Here is a 14,424-nt window from a genome sequence, read left to right on the forward strand (position 1 = left end):
TCTGGTGTGGTGGTTATGGTTGTTTCTTCTGGTGTGGTGGTTATGGTTGTTTCTTCTGGTGTGGTGGTTATGGTTGTTTCTTCTGGTGTTGTGGTTATGGTTGTTGCTTCTGGTGTGGTGGTTATGGTTGTTGCTTCTGGTGTGGTGGTTAAGGTTGTTTCTTCTGGTGTTGTGGTTATGGTTGTTGCTTCTGGTGTGGTGGTTATGGTTGTTTCTTTTTGTGTGGTGGTTATGGTTGTTGCTTCTGGTGTTGTGGTTAAGGTTGTTGCTTCTGGTGTGGTGGTTATGGTTGTTTCTTCTGGTGTGATGGTTATGGTTGTTTCTTCTGGTGTGGTGGTTATGGTTGGTGATTCTGGTGTGGTGGTTAAGGCTGTTGCTCCTGGTGTGGTGGTTATGGTTGTTTCTTCTGGTGTGCTGGTTATGGTTGTTGCTTCTGGTGTTGTGGTTAAGATTGTTTCTTCTGGTGTGGTGGTTATGGTTGTTTCTTCTGGTGTGATGGTTATGGTTGTTTCTTCTGGTGTGGTGGTTATGGTTGTTGTTTCTGGTGTGGTGGTTAAGGTTGTTGCTTCTGGTGTGGTAGTTATGGTTGTTTCTTCTGGTGTGGTGGTTATGTTTGTTTCTTCTGGTGTGGTGGTTATGGTTGTTGCTTCTGGTGTGGTGGTTAAGGTTGTTGTTTCTGGTGTGGTGGTTATGGTTGTTGCTTCTGGTCTTGTGGTTATGGTTGTTTCTTCTGGTGTGGTGGTTATGGTTGTTGCTTCTGGTGTGGTGGTTATGGTTGTTGCTTCTGGTGTGGTGGTTATGGTTGTTGCTTCTGGTGTGGTGGTTAAGGTTGTTGCTTCTGGTGTGCTGGTTATGGTTGTTTCTTCTGGTGTGCTGGTTATGGTTGTTGCTTCTGGTGTTGTGGTTATGGTTGTTGTTTCTGGTGTGGTGGTTATGCTTGTTGTTTCTGGTGTGGTGGTTATGGTTGTTTCTTCTGGTGTGGTGGTTATGGTTGTTGCTTCTGGTGTGGTGGTTAAGGTTGTTGCTTCTGGTGTTGTGGTTATGGTTGTTGCTTCTGGTGTTGTGGTTATGGTTGTTTCTTCTGGTGTGGTGGTTATGGTTGTTGCTTCTGGTGTTGTGGTTATGGTTGTTGTTTCTGGTGTGGTGGTTATGGTTGTTGCTTCTGGTGTGGTGGTTATGGATGTTTCTTCTGGTGTGGTGGTTATGGTTGTTGCTTCTGGTGTGGTGGTTATGGTTGTTGCTTCTGGTGTGGTGGTTATGGATGTTTCTTCTGGTGTGGTGGTTATGGTTGTTGCTTCTGGTGTGGTGGTTATGGTTGTTGCTTCTGGTGTGGTGGTTATGGTTGTTTCTTCTGGTGTGGTGGTTATGGTTGTTGCTTCTGGTGTGGTGGTTATGGTTGTTTCTCCTGGTGTGGTGGTTATGGTTGTTTCTTCTGGTGTGGTGGTTACGGTTGTTGCTTCTGGTGTGGTGGTTATGGTTGTTGCTTCTGGTGTTGTGGTTATGGTTGTTGATTCTGGTGTGGTGGTTATGGTTGTTGCTTCTGGTGTGGTGGTTATGGTTGTTGCTTCTGGTGTTGTGGTTATGGTTGTTTCTTCTGGTGTGGTGGTTAAGGTTGTTGCTTCTGGTGTGGTGGTTATGGTTGTTTCTTCTGGTGTGGTGGTTATGGTTGTTTCTTCTGGTGTGGTGGTTATGGTTGTTGCTTCTGGTGTGGTGGTTATGGTTGTTGCTTCTGGTGTGGTGGTTATGGTTGTTTCTTCTGGTGTGGTGGTTAAGGTTGTTGCTTCTGGTGTGGTGGTTATGGTTGTTGCTTCTGGTGTTGTGGTTATGGTTGTTGTTTCTGGTGTGGTGGTTATGGTTGTTGCTTCTGGTGTGGTGGTTATGGTTGTTGCTTCTGGTGTGGTGGTTATGGTTGTTGCTTCTGGTGTGGTGGTTATGGTTGTTTCTCCTGGTGTGGTGGTTATGGTTGTTTCTTCTGGTGTGGTGGTTAAGGTTGTTGCTTCTGGTGTGGTGGTTATGGTTGTTTCTTCTGGTGTGGTGGTTATGGTTGTTTCTTCTGGTGTGGTGGTTATGGTTGTTTCTTCTGGTGTGGTGGTTATGGTTGTTTCTTCTGGTGTTGTGGTATCTGTTGTTGCTTCTGGTGTGGTGGTTAAGGTTGTTACTTCTGGTGTGGTGGTTATGGTTGTTGCTTCTGGTGTGGTGGTTACGGTTGTTGCTTCTGGTGTGGTGGTTATGGTTGTTGCTTCTGGTGTTGTGGTTATGGTTGTTGCTTCTGGTGTTGTGGTTACGGTTGTTGCTTCTGGTGTGGTGGTTATGGTTGTTGCTTCTGGTGTTGTGGTTATGGTTGTTGCTTCCGGTGTGGTGGTTAAGGTTGTTGCTTCTGGTGTTGTGGTTATGGTTGTTGCTTCTGGTGTGGTGGTTAAGGTTGTTGCTTCTGGTGTGGTGATTATGGTTGTTGCTTCTGGTGTGGTGGTTATGGTTGTTATTTCTGGTGTGGTGGTTATGGTTGTTGCTTCTGGTGTTGTGGTTATGTTTGTTGCTTCTGGTGTTGTGGTTATGGTTGTTTCTTCTGGTGTGGAAGTTATGGTTGTTGCTTCTGGTGTTGTGGTTATGGTTGTTGCTTCTGGTGTGGTGGTTAAGGTTGTTGCTTCTGGTGTGGTGGTTATGGTTGTTGCTTCTGGTGTGGTGGTTAAGGTTGTTGCTTCTGGTGTGGTTATGGTTGTTGCTTCTGGTGTGGTGGTTATGGTTGTTATTTCTGGTGTGGTGGTTATGGTTGTTGCTTCTGGTGTGGTGGTTAAGGTTGTTGCCTCTGGTGTTGTGGTTATGGTTGTTTCTCCTGGTGTTGTGGTTATGGTTGTTGCTTCTGGAGTGGTGGTTATGGTTGTTTCTTCTGGTGTTGTGGTTACGGTTGTTGCTTCTGGTGTGGTGGTTATGGTTGTTTCTTCTGGTGTGGTGGTTACGGTTGTTGCTTCTGGTGTTGTGGTTACGGTTGTTACTTCTGGTGTGGTGGTTATGGTTGTTGCTTCTGGTGTGGTGGTTATGGTTGTTGCTTCTGGTGTGGTGGTTACGGTTGTTGCTTCTGGTGTTGTGGTTATGGTTGTTGCTTCTGGTGTGGTGGTTAAGGTTGTTGCTTCTGGTGTGGTGGTTAAGGTTGTTGCTTCTGGTGTGGTGGTTATGGTTGTTGCTTCTGGTGTTGTGGTTATGGTTGTTGCTTCTGGTGTTGTGGTTATGGTTGTTGTTTCTGGTGTGGTGGTTATGGTTGTTGCTTCTGGTGTGGTGGTTATGGTTGTTTCTTCTTGTGTGGTGGTTATGGTTGTTGCTTCTGGTATTGTGGTTATGGTTGTTGTTTCTTGTGTTGTGGTTATGGTTGTTGTTTCTGGTGTGGTGGTTATGGTTGTTGTTTCTGGTGTGGTGGTTATGGTTGTTGCTTCTGGTGTGGTGGTTAATGTTGTTTCTTCTTGTGTGGTGGTTATGGTTGTTGTTTCTGGTGTGGTGGTTCTGGTTGTTTCTTCTGGTGTCGTGGTTATGGTTGTTGCTTCTGGTGTGGTGGTTATGGTTGTTGCTTCTGGTGTGGTGGTTATGGTTGTTGTTTCTGGTGTGGTGGTTATGATTGTTTCTTCTGGTGTGGTGGTTATGGTTGTTTCTTCTGGTGTGGTGGTTATGGTTGTTTCTTCTGGTGTGGTGGTTATGGTTGTTTCTTCTGGTGTGGTGGTTATGGTTGTTTCTTCTGGTGTGGTGGTTATGGTTGTTGCTTCTGGTGTGGTGGTTAAGGTTGTTGCATCTGGTGTTGTGGTTATGGTTGTTTCTCCTGGTGTGGTGGTTATGGTTGTTTCTTCTGGTGTGGTGGTTATGGTTGTTGCTTCTGGTGTGGTGGTTATGGTTGTTTCTTCTGGTGTGGTGGTTATGGTTGTTTCTTCTGGTGTTGTGATTACGGTTGTTGCTTCTGGTGTGGTGGTTATGGTTGTTACTTCTGGTGTGGTGGTTATGGTTGTTGCTTCTGGTGTGGTGGTTACGGTTGTTGCTTCTGGTGTGGTGGTTATGGTTGTTGCTTCTGGTGTGGTGGTTACGGTTGTTGCTTCTGGTGTTGTGGTTATGGTTGTTGCTTCTGGTGTGGTGGTTATGGTTGTTGCTTCTGGTGTGGTGGTTATGGTTGTTGCTTCTGGTGTTGTGGTTCTGGTTGTTGCTTCTGGTGTTGTGGTTACGGTTGTTGCTTCTGGTGTGGTGGTTATGGTTGTTGCTTCTGGTGTGGTGGTTAAGGTTGTTGCTTCTGGTGTGGTGGTTATGGTTGTTGCTTCTGGTGTGGTGGTTATGGTTGTTGCTTCTGGTGTGGTGGTTATGGTTGTTGCTTCTGGTGTGGTGGTTATGGTTGTTTCTTCTTGTGTGGTGGTTATGGTTGTTGCTTCTGGTATTGTGGTTATGGTTGTTCTTTCTGGTGTTGTGGTTATGGTTGTTGTTTCTGGTGTGGTGGTTATGGTTGTTGTTTCTGGTGTGGTGGTTATGGTTGTTGCTTCTGGTGTGGTGGTTATGGTAGTTGCTTCTGGTGTGGTGGTTATGGTTGTTGCTTCTGGTGTGGTGGTTATGGTTGTTGCTTCTGGTGTGGTGGTTATGGTTGTTGTTTCTGGTGTGGTGGTTATGGTTGTTTCTTCTTGTGTGGTGGTTATGGTTGTTGCTTCTGGTATTGTGGTTATGGTTGTTCTTTCTGGTGTTGTGGTTATGGTTGTTTCTTCTGGTGTGGTGGTTATGGTTGTTGTTTCTGGTGTGGTGGTTATGGTTGTTGCTTCTGGTGTGCTGGTTATGGTTGTTGCTTCTGGTGTGGTGGTTATGGTTGTTGCTTCTGGTGTGCTGGTTATGCTTGTTGCTTCTGGTGTGGTGGTTAAGGTTGTTTCTTCTGGTGTGCTGGTTATGGTTGTTGCTTCAGGTGTGGTGGTTATGGTTGTTTCTTCTGGTGTGGCGGTTATGGTTGTTGCTTCTGGTGTGGTGGTTAAGGTTGTTTCTTCTGGTGTGGTGGTTATGGTTGTTTCTTCTGGTGTGGTGGTTATGGTTGTTGCTTCTGGTGCTGTGGTTAAGGTTGTTGCTTCTGGTGTGGTGGTTATGGTTGTTGCTTCAGGTGTGGTGGTTATGGTTGTTTCTTCTGGTGTGGTGGTTATGGTTGTTGCTTCTGGTGTGGTGGTTAAGGTTGTTTCTTCTGGTGTGGTGGTTATGATTGTTTCTTCTGGTGTGGTGGTTATGGTTGTTGCTTCTGGTGTGGTGGTTATGGTTGTTGTTTCTGGTGTGGTGGTTATGGTTGTTGCTTCTGGTGTGGTGGTTATGGTTGTTGCTTCTGGTGTGGTGGTTAAGGTTGTTTCTTCTGGTGTGCTGGTTAAGGTTGTTGCTTCTGGTGTGCTGGTTATGGTTGTTTCTTCTGGTGTAGTGGTTATGGTCGTTTCTTCTGGTGTGGTGGTTATGGTTGTTTCTTCTGGTGTGGTGGTTATGGTTGTTGGTTCTAGTGTGGTGATTTGGGTTGTTGCTTCTGTTGCAGTAGTTTTGGTTGTTGCTTCTGGCATTGTGGTTATTGTTATTGCTTCGTTTCTGGTGGATATTGTTGTTTCTTCTGGTGTGGAAGTTATGGTTGTTGTTTCTGGTGTGGTATTTATGATTGTTGTTGCTGGTGTTGTTGTTTGGGTTGGAATTTCTGTTGTATTTGTTTCACTTGTTGTTTCTAGTGAGGTCTTTTCCACTGAAGAATGTGGTGTGGTGGTTTTTATTGGAGATACTGGTGTGTTGTTTGAACTGGATATCACAGTAGTTCTGGATGTTGATGCGTTTGATGAATCTCCCATTGAATTGGTGAAATCTGCCGTGAAAGTAAAAAAGTTAATGTTGCAAAGTTAAGCATTGATTATATTGCTCTAATTTATTTTGCTTCATCATTTCCCATTGCCATTTTGCCATACCCCATCATGGAAATCCTCCGTTTTGCTTTATGTTTCACCTCTATTATTGGTCTATTCTAGACTGGATTATCACAAGATAGTGCAGCATTCCACTATGTTGGGAAATTTAATACATTAATTCCTCGGGCGGGATTCTCCAACCCCCCGCCGGGTCGGAGAATCCCCGGGGGACGGCAAGAATCCCGCCTCGCCGCTCCGTCGCCAGCCGCCGTATTCTCCGGTGTTATTGAAAATATGGAAAGATGTGTCATTTGAAACATTGAAATCTGGCAATATCTGGTCTGAGAGAAACATGAGAGGATACAGGAAAGATCCCACAAAGGGTTAACAGCAGCTGCCAGGAGCAGGATTGTAAAATGCAGATATCCTTGGTCAAGCAGGCTTAGCAAACAAGACAAACAGGATTTTGAATGAAGCCAAAAACAATGGCTCACACCTTCATTGAAAGTAACTATCTTAGTGAGCATCTGGAAAAGAAAGTATGAGGTTCAGTTGAATTTTGTGACAATTCTAGGTGTGAAAATTTGCTAATACCAGGTAAATTAAAGAAAACTGGAGACTATCAGTCTACGAGAAACATAATTCAAAGCCCAAATCAATGTCAAAATTATGAGCTGAGGACACAATTGGAAAATAAAACTATAGAAATGACAGGAATTAAAAGTAACACCTCTTGAAACCAAAGCATTTTTGAATATCACAAAGGAATTTTGAATATCACAAAGGACACAATGTAATCAGATCTATGAGATGAGGTTATGTCAAAATGAATACTTAGTTGGATTAGAATGTTTAGATTAAAGATTCTTTTTACAATCAAAGTGAAAAGAGTTAACGTCAATAACGTCATAATAACTTAATAACTGTTAGAAAGAGAATATAAACCTAGAGACCAGAGCAGGAACTACCAGAACCAGCCCTCAGAGGGAGAGAGGCGGAGAAGCAGAGAATGAACAAGCAGCGCAGAATCAGATTACAGTCAGCTCGGCCATGGGAAAGATAAGGCAAAGCAGCCGAGCTAAAACAGCTAATACATCGAAGGAAGACTAGAATTTAAAGAGTAGGCAGAGTCAGCTGAGAGTCAGCTCAGAGATAGCCAGCAGAGTCAGCTCTCACAGCTCGGTACATGGGAAAGATAGGACATAGCAACCGAGCTAACCAACGAATACATCTAAAGAAACCCAGACTTTAAAAAGAAGATTGATTGTCAAGTTGGACCTGAAGGTCCCTTCAACCAACCAGAAGGATCCAGAAGCAAGATCTTTTTTCCTTTCTGTAAAGAAAGTAATTGCAGCTTTTAAAAGAAAAAATATAAGAATAAAATAAATTAATTTAACCTGGAATAGTGGTTATTCCAAAGTCTACTTTACTTACTTAGCATTGCGGGACCCAGGATCGATGCTACTAAGTGGTAAGTAGATGAAATCTTCGGTGAAGGTATGGGTTATACCGGGGGATAACTTGAAAAGTTTGACCTGAATAGCACCCACTGAAGCCTGCATCGGAGTCAGGGAGTGAGAATCCCTGTTCATTTAGAATGTCGGCCCTTTTTGGTATAGGGGGACTCCTAAGAATAGCGGTGAGTTTTTAACAACACCGACCGGCGAAAAATTCCGCCGACGGGAAAAGCACCGCGCGCCTTGCAGAATCGTGAGAATCGGAATGACGCAATGGGCCCCGGGGCTGCTCCAAATCTCCAGCCCGAATGGGCCAAAGTCCGACGACGTGACCACTGGTCACGCCGGCGTAAATTAAACAAGCTTTTTAATGGCGCCAACCAGTCCTGCTGGCTGACGCCGGTGAACGTGGAGGTAGGTATCAGCGTGGGGCGGCCGCCGGAGAGGAGACGGCACAGCCGTAGTTGGAGGGGGGGGGTCACGGGGTCCGGTGGAGGGTTCTCCCCAGGGCCAAGGGTACGTGCCGGTGATCGGGGTCGGTTCCGGGGGTGGGGTTGTGGCTGGGTTTGGGGTGGGGAGGGTTGGGGGGGTGCCGTGGCTAGGGCGTGCCGGGGATCGGAGTGCCGGTGATCGGATTGCCGGGGTTGGGAGTGCTGGGGAGCGGGGGTGCCAGGGAGTGGAGTGCTGGGGAGGGGGGTGCCAGGGATGGGTGGGGGGTTTGCCTGGCCAGGTGCCAGCTGGCAACAGTCGTGACCATGCACCCCATGGCACCAGGCTGCAGAGGGGTCTATGGGCAATGATGACATGTCCCCCACCCCCTGCAGACCGTTACGTTTGGGCATCACCCAGCGATGTTGGCCACCGTGGCGGGAGCCGCACTCCTACATGTTGCCCTGTGGGAGCTGGAGCAGGAGCGTGCCAGGGAGGCGGCGGAGGCTGCCGCAGAGGAGCGTGCTGCAGGGAGGCAGGTGGCAGCCGTCCAGGCTGGAGAGCCACCCGCCCAACAGGATGAGGAGGAGGAGGTGGTGGTGCCACGGCGACGGAGACGCCCATGAGGCCCCGTGTGTACTGGCCCCGCTCATTGTACCAGGACCTCATGGACCGGGCATGCAGGAGGTGACTCAGGATGAGCCGGGAAACCGTTGCCCATATCTGCCATATGATGGCACCCCTGGCACCGCATGGCACTGGGGGAGGACACCTTCTCCCGGTGGCCGTCAAGGTTATGGTGGCCCTGAACGTCTACGCCACGGGGTCATTCCAGTCGCCGTGTGGGGACCTGTCCGGCATCTCCCAGGCATCGGTGCATAGATGCATCCGTGCAGTGACTGACGCCCTGTATGACATCGCGGACCGGTACATCCAGTTAAATGTGGACCGCGCCCACCAGGATTCCCGGGCAGTGGGCTTTGATGCCATGGCCAGGATGCCCATGGTACAGGGGGCGATCGATAGGATGCATGACGCCATGCAGCCACCAACGGATAACAGGGCTGTGTTCACGAACAGGAAGGGGACCTACTCCATCAACATGCAGGTGGTCTATGACCACCGCATGAAGATCCTGCACGTCTGCGCCCGGTACCCAGGCAGTGTGCATGACTCGTTCATATTGGCACAATCGTTCATCCCTGCCATGTTTGAGGTAAACCCCCCCCCCCCCCCCCGGCTGAGGGGCTGGTTGCTGGGCGACAAAGGTTACCCGTTGCGGTTATGGCTGATGACGCCTATACGGAGGCCCAGAACGACACGGAGAAGTGCTACAACGATGCCCATGCAGCGACCAGAGGGGTGGTAGAGAGGTTCTTTGGGCTGCTTAAGATGCACTTCAAGTGCCTGGAGGTGCCTGGACTTCTCTGGAGGGGCCCTCCAGTAACTGTCGGAGAGGGTCGGCCGCATCGTTGTGGCCCGCTGCGTCCTGCACAACATCGCCCAGCAGTGGGGCAATGTGCTGGAGGCAGAGGAGAGGGAGGAGCAATACGATGAAGGGCAGGCCCCCCCAGATGAGGAGGACAGACGGGCTGGACATGGACGGGAGGCTGCCCACCGTTACCGGCTGGGCCAGCGGGCACGGGACAGGTTGATAGCTGCCGGGCTCACAGGGGGGGGGGGTATCGCCGAGTATGGGCACGGACAGCAAAGTACGGCACCAGCCTACCACCCTCACCCCACCCACCACCAACCACCCTCACCCCACCCACCACCAACCACCCTCACCCCACCCACCACGAACCAACCTCACCCCACTCACCACCGCATCACCCGCATGCACACCACCCCTCCATTGCACATCCAACTGCGGCACAACGGGCCGGGCTCACACACACACTGGCGCTCATCTCACACCCCACCCCCGCATTCATTGGACAGAGCACAAAGGCAGCTTCTGTAGATGTGAAAGTGATTTTAATGACAAACAGTTCATACACATGCCCTAGCCCCTATAACTAATCTGTGCCCTGCACCCGTGCCAACTTACTCAGTGTCTAATTGTTTGGCCTTACGGGCCCTTTGACTACGTCTAGGTGGTTCCCCAGACGGTACAGCAGAACTGGAGGTGGGCTCCTGTGATTCCTGCCCTGTGACTCAGGACCCCTTTGGTGGCCGTTTCCTGGGACGGCCCGGCCGAGATGGGCCAGGCTGAGGCTCGGGCGACTGGTCTATGGGTGGGTGTGGTAACTCCAGGAACCCGGGACCCACCTGGGTGGCAGATAGTTGCTGGGGCCGGACTGACCTCCGACCGCCCCGCCCCTCGGCTGCTCCTGCCTCCACCTGCTGTACCGGGACGGCTGTGTTGTGCGCACCAGTTAGTGTACCAGAAGCCTCCTCGCTAAAGTGCCCAACCATGGTGAGAGTCTCTGCGATGGTGGAGGGTGTAGGAGATAGCAGTGGTGTAATGTCGAGCTCTTCATCCGACCCGAAGTCCGGGGTCCGCTGGGGTGGTGTTTCCTGTCTGTCCACCCCCTGTGTGTAGGTATCCAGGGTGGTTGTGTCCTGTGTGTGGGTGTCCTGTGTGTCAGTGTCCTGGGTGGTCGTGTCCTGTGTGTGGGTGTCCTGGGTGTCAGTGTCCTGGGTGGTCGTGTCCTGTGTGTGGGTGTCCTGTGTGTCAGTGTCCTGGGTGGTCGTGTCCTGTGTGTGGGTGTCCTGGGTGGTCGTGTCCTGGGTGGTCGTGTCCTGTGTGTCAGTGTCCTGGGTGGTCGTGTCCTGTGTGTCAGTGTCCTGTGTGTCAGTGTCCTGGGTGGTCGTGTCCTGTGTGTGGGTGTCCTGTGTGTCAGTGTCCTGGGTGGTCGTGTCCTGTGTGTGGGTGTCCTGTGTGTCAGTGTCCTGGGTGGTCGTGTCCTGTGTGTCAGTGTCCTGTGTGTCAGTGTCCTGGGTGGTCGTGTCCTGTGTGTGGGTGTCCTGTGTGTCAGTGTCCTGTGTGTCAGTGTCCTGTGTGTCGTGTTCTGGGTGGATTCGTCCTGTGTGTCAGTGTCCTGTGTGTCAGTGTCCTGTGTGTCAGTGTCCTGTGTGTTGTATCCTGGGTGGGTTCGTCCTGTGTGTCAGTGTCCTGTGTGTCAGTGTCCTGTGTGTCCATATCCTGGGTGGGTGTGGCCTATGTGTCAGTATCCCGGGTCGACTGGGAGGGCAGCACGGTAGCATTGTGGATAGCACAATTGCTTCACAGCTCCAGGGTCCCAGGTTCGATTCCGGCTTGGGTCACTGTCTGTGCGGAGTCGGCACATCCTCCCCGTGTGTGCGTGGGTTTCCTCCGGGTGCTCCGGTTTCCTCCCACAGTCCAAAGATGTGCAGGTTAGGTGGATTGGCCATGATAAATTGCCCTGAGTGTCCAAAATTGCCCTTCGTGTTGGGTGGGGTTACTGGGTTATGGGGATGGGGTGGAGGTGTTGACCTTGGGCAGGGTGCTCTTTCGAATAGCCGGTGCAGACTCAATGGGCCGAATGGCCTCCTTCTGCACTGTAAATTCTATGACTGGGACGGGGGCCTGTTGGTGTGGCTGCCCTCCCCGTCGCTGGGTGTGGCCCTCCGGCGTCGCCGCACTGGCACTACAGGGGGGCGGCATACGCCTGACGGTCTGGGTCTATCCCTGTCCTGTGGGCGCCTGGCACTGGGTGGGGGCTTTGTATGCCTGACGGCCCGGGTCTGTCCCTGTCTTGTGGGCACCCTGGTACGTCCTGGGGGAGATCGGCATTCGCCAGGGAGGGGTGGATCAACGTTTGGTCCTGCAATACACGATACAGCATGCATGGTTAGACGCGCAGACGAGGATAGGGGATGGGGGGAAGGGAGGATGGGGGAAGGGGGAGGGGAGGAATGGGGGAAGAGGGGGATGGGAGAAGGGGTAGGGGGAATGGGGGAAGGGGGAAGGGAGGTTGGGAGGATGGGGGAGGTGGAGGGGGGTTAAGGGGGCACAGAGGAGAGGGGGGGATGGGGGGATGGGGGATGGGAGGGGGGAGGAGGGGTGATGGGGGGATGGAACGAAGGGGGAGGGGGGAAAGGGGGCAGGCAGTGGGAGGTCTCACTTGGTGGTGCGCCCCCGACCTCTGCATCCGCAACCTCCCGGTCCTCGGGTCCGCCTGCAAGGTCCAGGGCCCTCTCTTCATGAACCGTGAGGGGGCGCAATTCAGGTGGGCCCCCTCCGGTCCTCTCACGCTCCCGGTTGTTATGAGCGCGCTTCTCCTGGGGGAGTGGGGGGGTGGGGACAGAGATAAAGGGCAACAGTGTTAGGCGGACATATACTTGCAGACCAGTGGTTGTGTGTATGGTGGCATAGGTTCACACTCACCCTGGCTGCCCTGACGAGGTCATTGACCTTCTTGTGGCACTGGCTGCCTGTCCGTGGTGTCAGAGCCACAGCGCTGACGGCCTCTGCCACCTCCCTCCACAGGCGCCGGCTGAGGCGTGGGGTGACTCTGCGGCCGTGTCCGGGGTACAGGGCCTCCCTCCTCTGCTCCACTGCATCCAGGAGCGCCTCGATGTCCCGCTCCTGGAACCTCGGCACTGCGCGGTGGGCGGCTATTTTGCCGGGTCTCCGGCGGTGGCGTCTTTTGTGCTGCGACACCGCGCAGTGTCAATGACGGTGCGATTGGCGTCATGCTGTTGCTAGCCCCTTCCGGGTCACAGGTTTCCTGACGTTCAAGGTGGCCCGACGCCGGAGTGGTTCACGCCGTTCTTGGCGCCGGCGTCGGGCCGTCCCGCTGATTGGGGGAGAATCCCGCCCCTCATCTTTCTGTCACACATTTCCTCGTAGCCAAATTGGCATTAATCGTGGGTGCAAGTTAGTTGCCTCGTACGCGCAACCTGGTGACGTGACAAAGCCGTTTCATCTCGCGAAAAGTCTTGCAAGATTTACGACACCCGAAACACCTTGCGAGTTTCACGCGATCCTGCGAGATGTCACATTCTAGATCTCACCAGCGAGTGCTCCTTTAAAGCGCAACTTCTTCCCCGGGGCATCGTCCTGAGAATGGCTGCATGTTATTTAACTGTTTTATTGAAACTAGTTCAAAAATATTGAGCAGGATTGTCCAGTCACCCAGCCGTGTTTTTCTCGACAACGCTCCATTCAGCGGCGGTGAGATTTTGGGCATTATTCTCCGTTGTCCGATCCCGAAATCGGGAATGGAGATCGGGCGGAGAATGGCTCCCAACGCCGAAATCGCAGCAGGCGCCGGTTTGTACTGGGTCGCGATGCTCCGCCCCTTCCAAATTGGCATCATTGAGACGCGCGTCACGCACAGTCGCAACCCCGTTTGCATATAATTATTGGGCTTAACTGCGATGCTCCGCCTCCAATGGCCGTGTTCACTACATCATGGGCCAAGTGCGGCCTCAGCGGTCGTGAGCCTGGCATGGCGGCGACTCCGCCGAGTGCCGTGCCGTGGCCGGGGCCTTCTGCCAGGGCAGGATGGGGTGGTTGAGGTTGGGGTCGACGTGGGTGGTTACGCGGTCGGTGCTTGTGTGGGGGTCGTTGGAATACATACAGCTGCAGCTTGTCAGCCCTGTGCATGTCCAGCACGGAACCAGCGATTCTCCCACCATTTGTCACGCGTTCCGCGTGTTTCATGCGACGCTGGTGCTAGACCCTGACTGGTACCGGAATAGGTATTGGCCACGAGAAGATCCCGAGTGCTGAATGCGTGCTCTTTAGTGTGTAATTGGCCAAGTTTGAATACACTGAACTCAGACAGACTGCCAGGACATATCTCGATATGCACATCAGGGGATAATCGGTCCTATTTATATGGATCGATTGTTTTAGGTTTCCCAGATGGAGCTAGACATTCTGGCACCCAGTTTTCTCTCCATTATCATATATGGAGAAAGGTTACATGCAAACAATGCACCTGGGAAGGGGTTCCTGCAGTGAGCAACACAATTGGGTACTACGACCCCAGCCCTTATTGGCTGAGGACCAGAGAACTTTCTGGCAAGGTGCAAATAGAGAGATAAAGGCCGATCACCAGGACCCTCCCCAGCGAAGACATAGAGCAGGGGTAATCAGGAAGATTGGATGAGCTACCAGAGACGAAAGGAAGCAATGTGTGAGACCCAACTTCACGGACAAAGGCCCCGAAGAATCAAGGCTCAGAGAATCGGACCCGCATCTCGACTGAGTCCATTGGCTCGGGTAGTATTAAGAATCCTCGGATCATTTAGTAATGGGATAATTTAAGAGGCGCAACTGTTTTACTGTTTGATAAATACATTTTCTTGTATCATAATCTTGTGTTGCCTCTGTTCACCTTGTCAATAAAGACACCTGGGTAAAATATTTGAGCAATAAACTGGTGGAACTGTCGGACGTTTTTCAGACAACAAGAAAGACTGACAGTCCGTTATGTCTTCCATCCCGGGATACTCATATCCCACAAGCTCCATCCTTACCTTGACTGTCCCGCCTTCTCTTAGTGTGCGATCCAGTGAGCCAGTTGTGAGGAAAATCTTACTCTGCACACTCACCACGGCCACATCAGGAGCCCCTAGATCCCAGACCCCAGACCTCTGCCAGGAAAATTAGGGAGGTCATGCTCCGGTATCCTCCCGAGATCCACACACTTCCCCATTGGCCATGAGAGGATCCCAAGTGCTGAATGTGT

The 14,424-nt window shown here is 51.5% G+C and overlaps 1 protein-coding gene across 1 annotated transcript in view; it reads right to left on the reverse strand.

Moving 5' to 3' along the window:
- Positions 1-364: 364 nt before the first annotated feature.
- Positions 365-14,424, reverse strand: part of LOC140428704 (uncharacterized) — a 38,931-nt gene continuing 24,871 nt past the window's right edge. Inside the window, exons 3-4 of the mRNA XM_072515435.1 lie at positions 2,538-5,830; positions 365-379 (exon numbers count right to left, since the gene is read on the reverse strand). Of these exons, the coding sequence (XP_072371536.1) occupies positions 365-379; positions 2,538-5,830 (3,308 nt within the window). The remainder of the gene's footprint in view (positions 380-2,537; positions 5,831-14,424) is intronic.

Source organism: Scyliorhinus torazame, chromosome 8 (genome assembly GCF_047496885.1).
Source record: "Scyliorhinus torazame isolate Kashiwa2021f chromosome 8, sScyTor2.1, whole genome shotgun sequence".
NCBI lineage: Eukaryota > Metazoa > Chordata > Chondrichthyes > Carcharhiniformes > Scyliorhinidae > Scyliorhinus > Scyliorhinus torazame.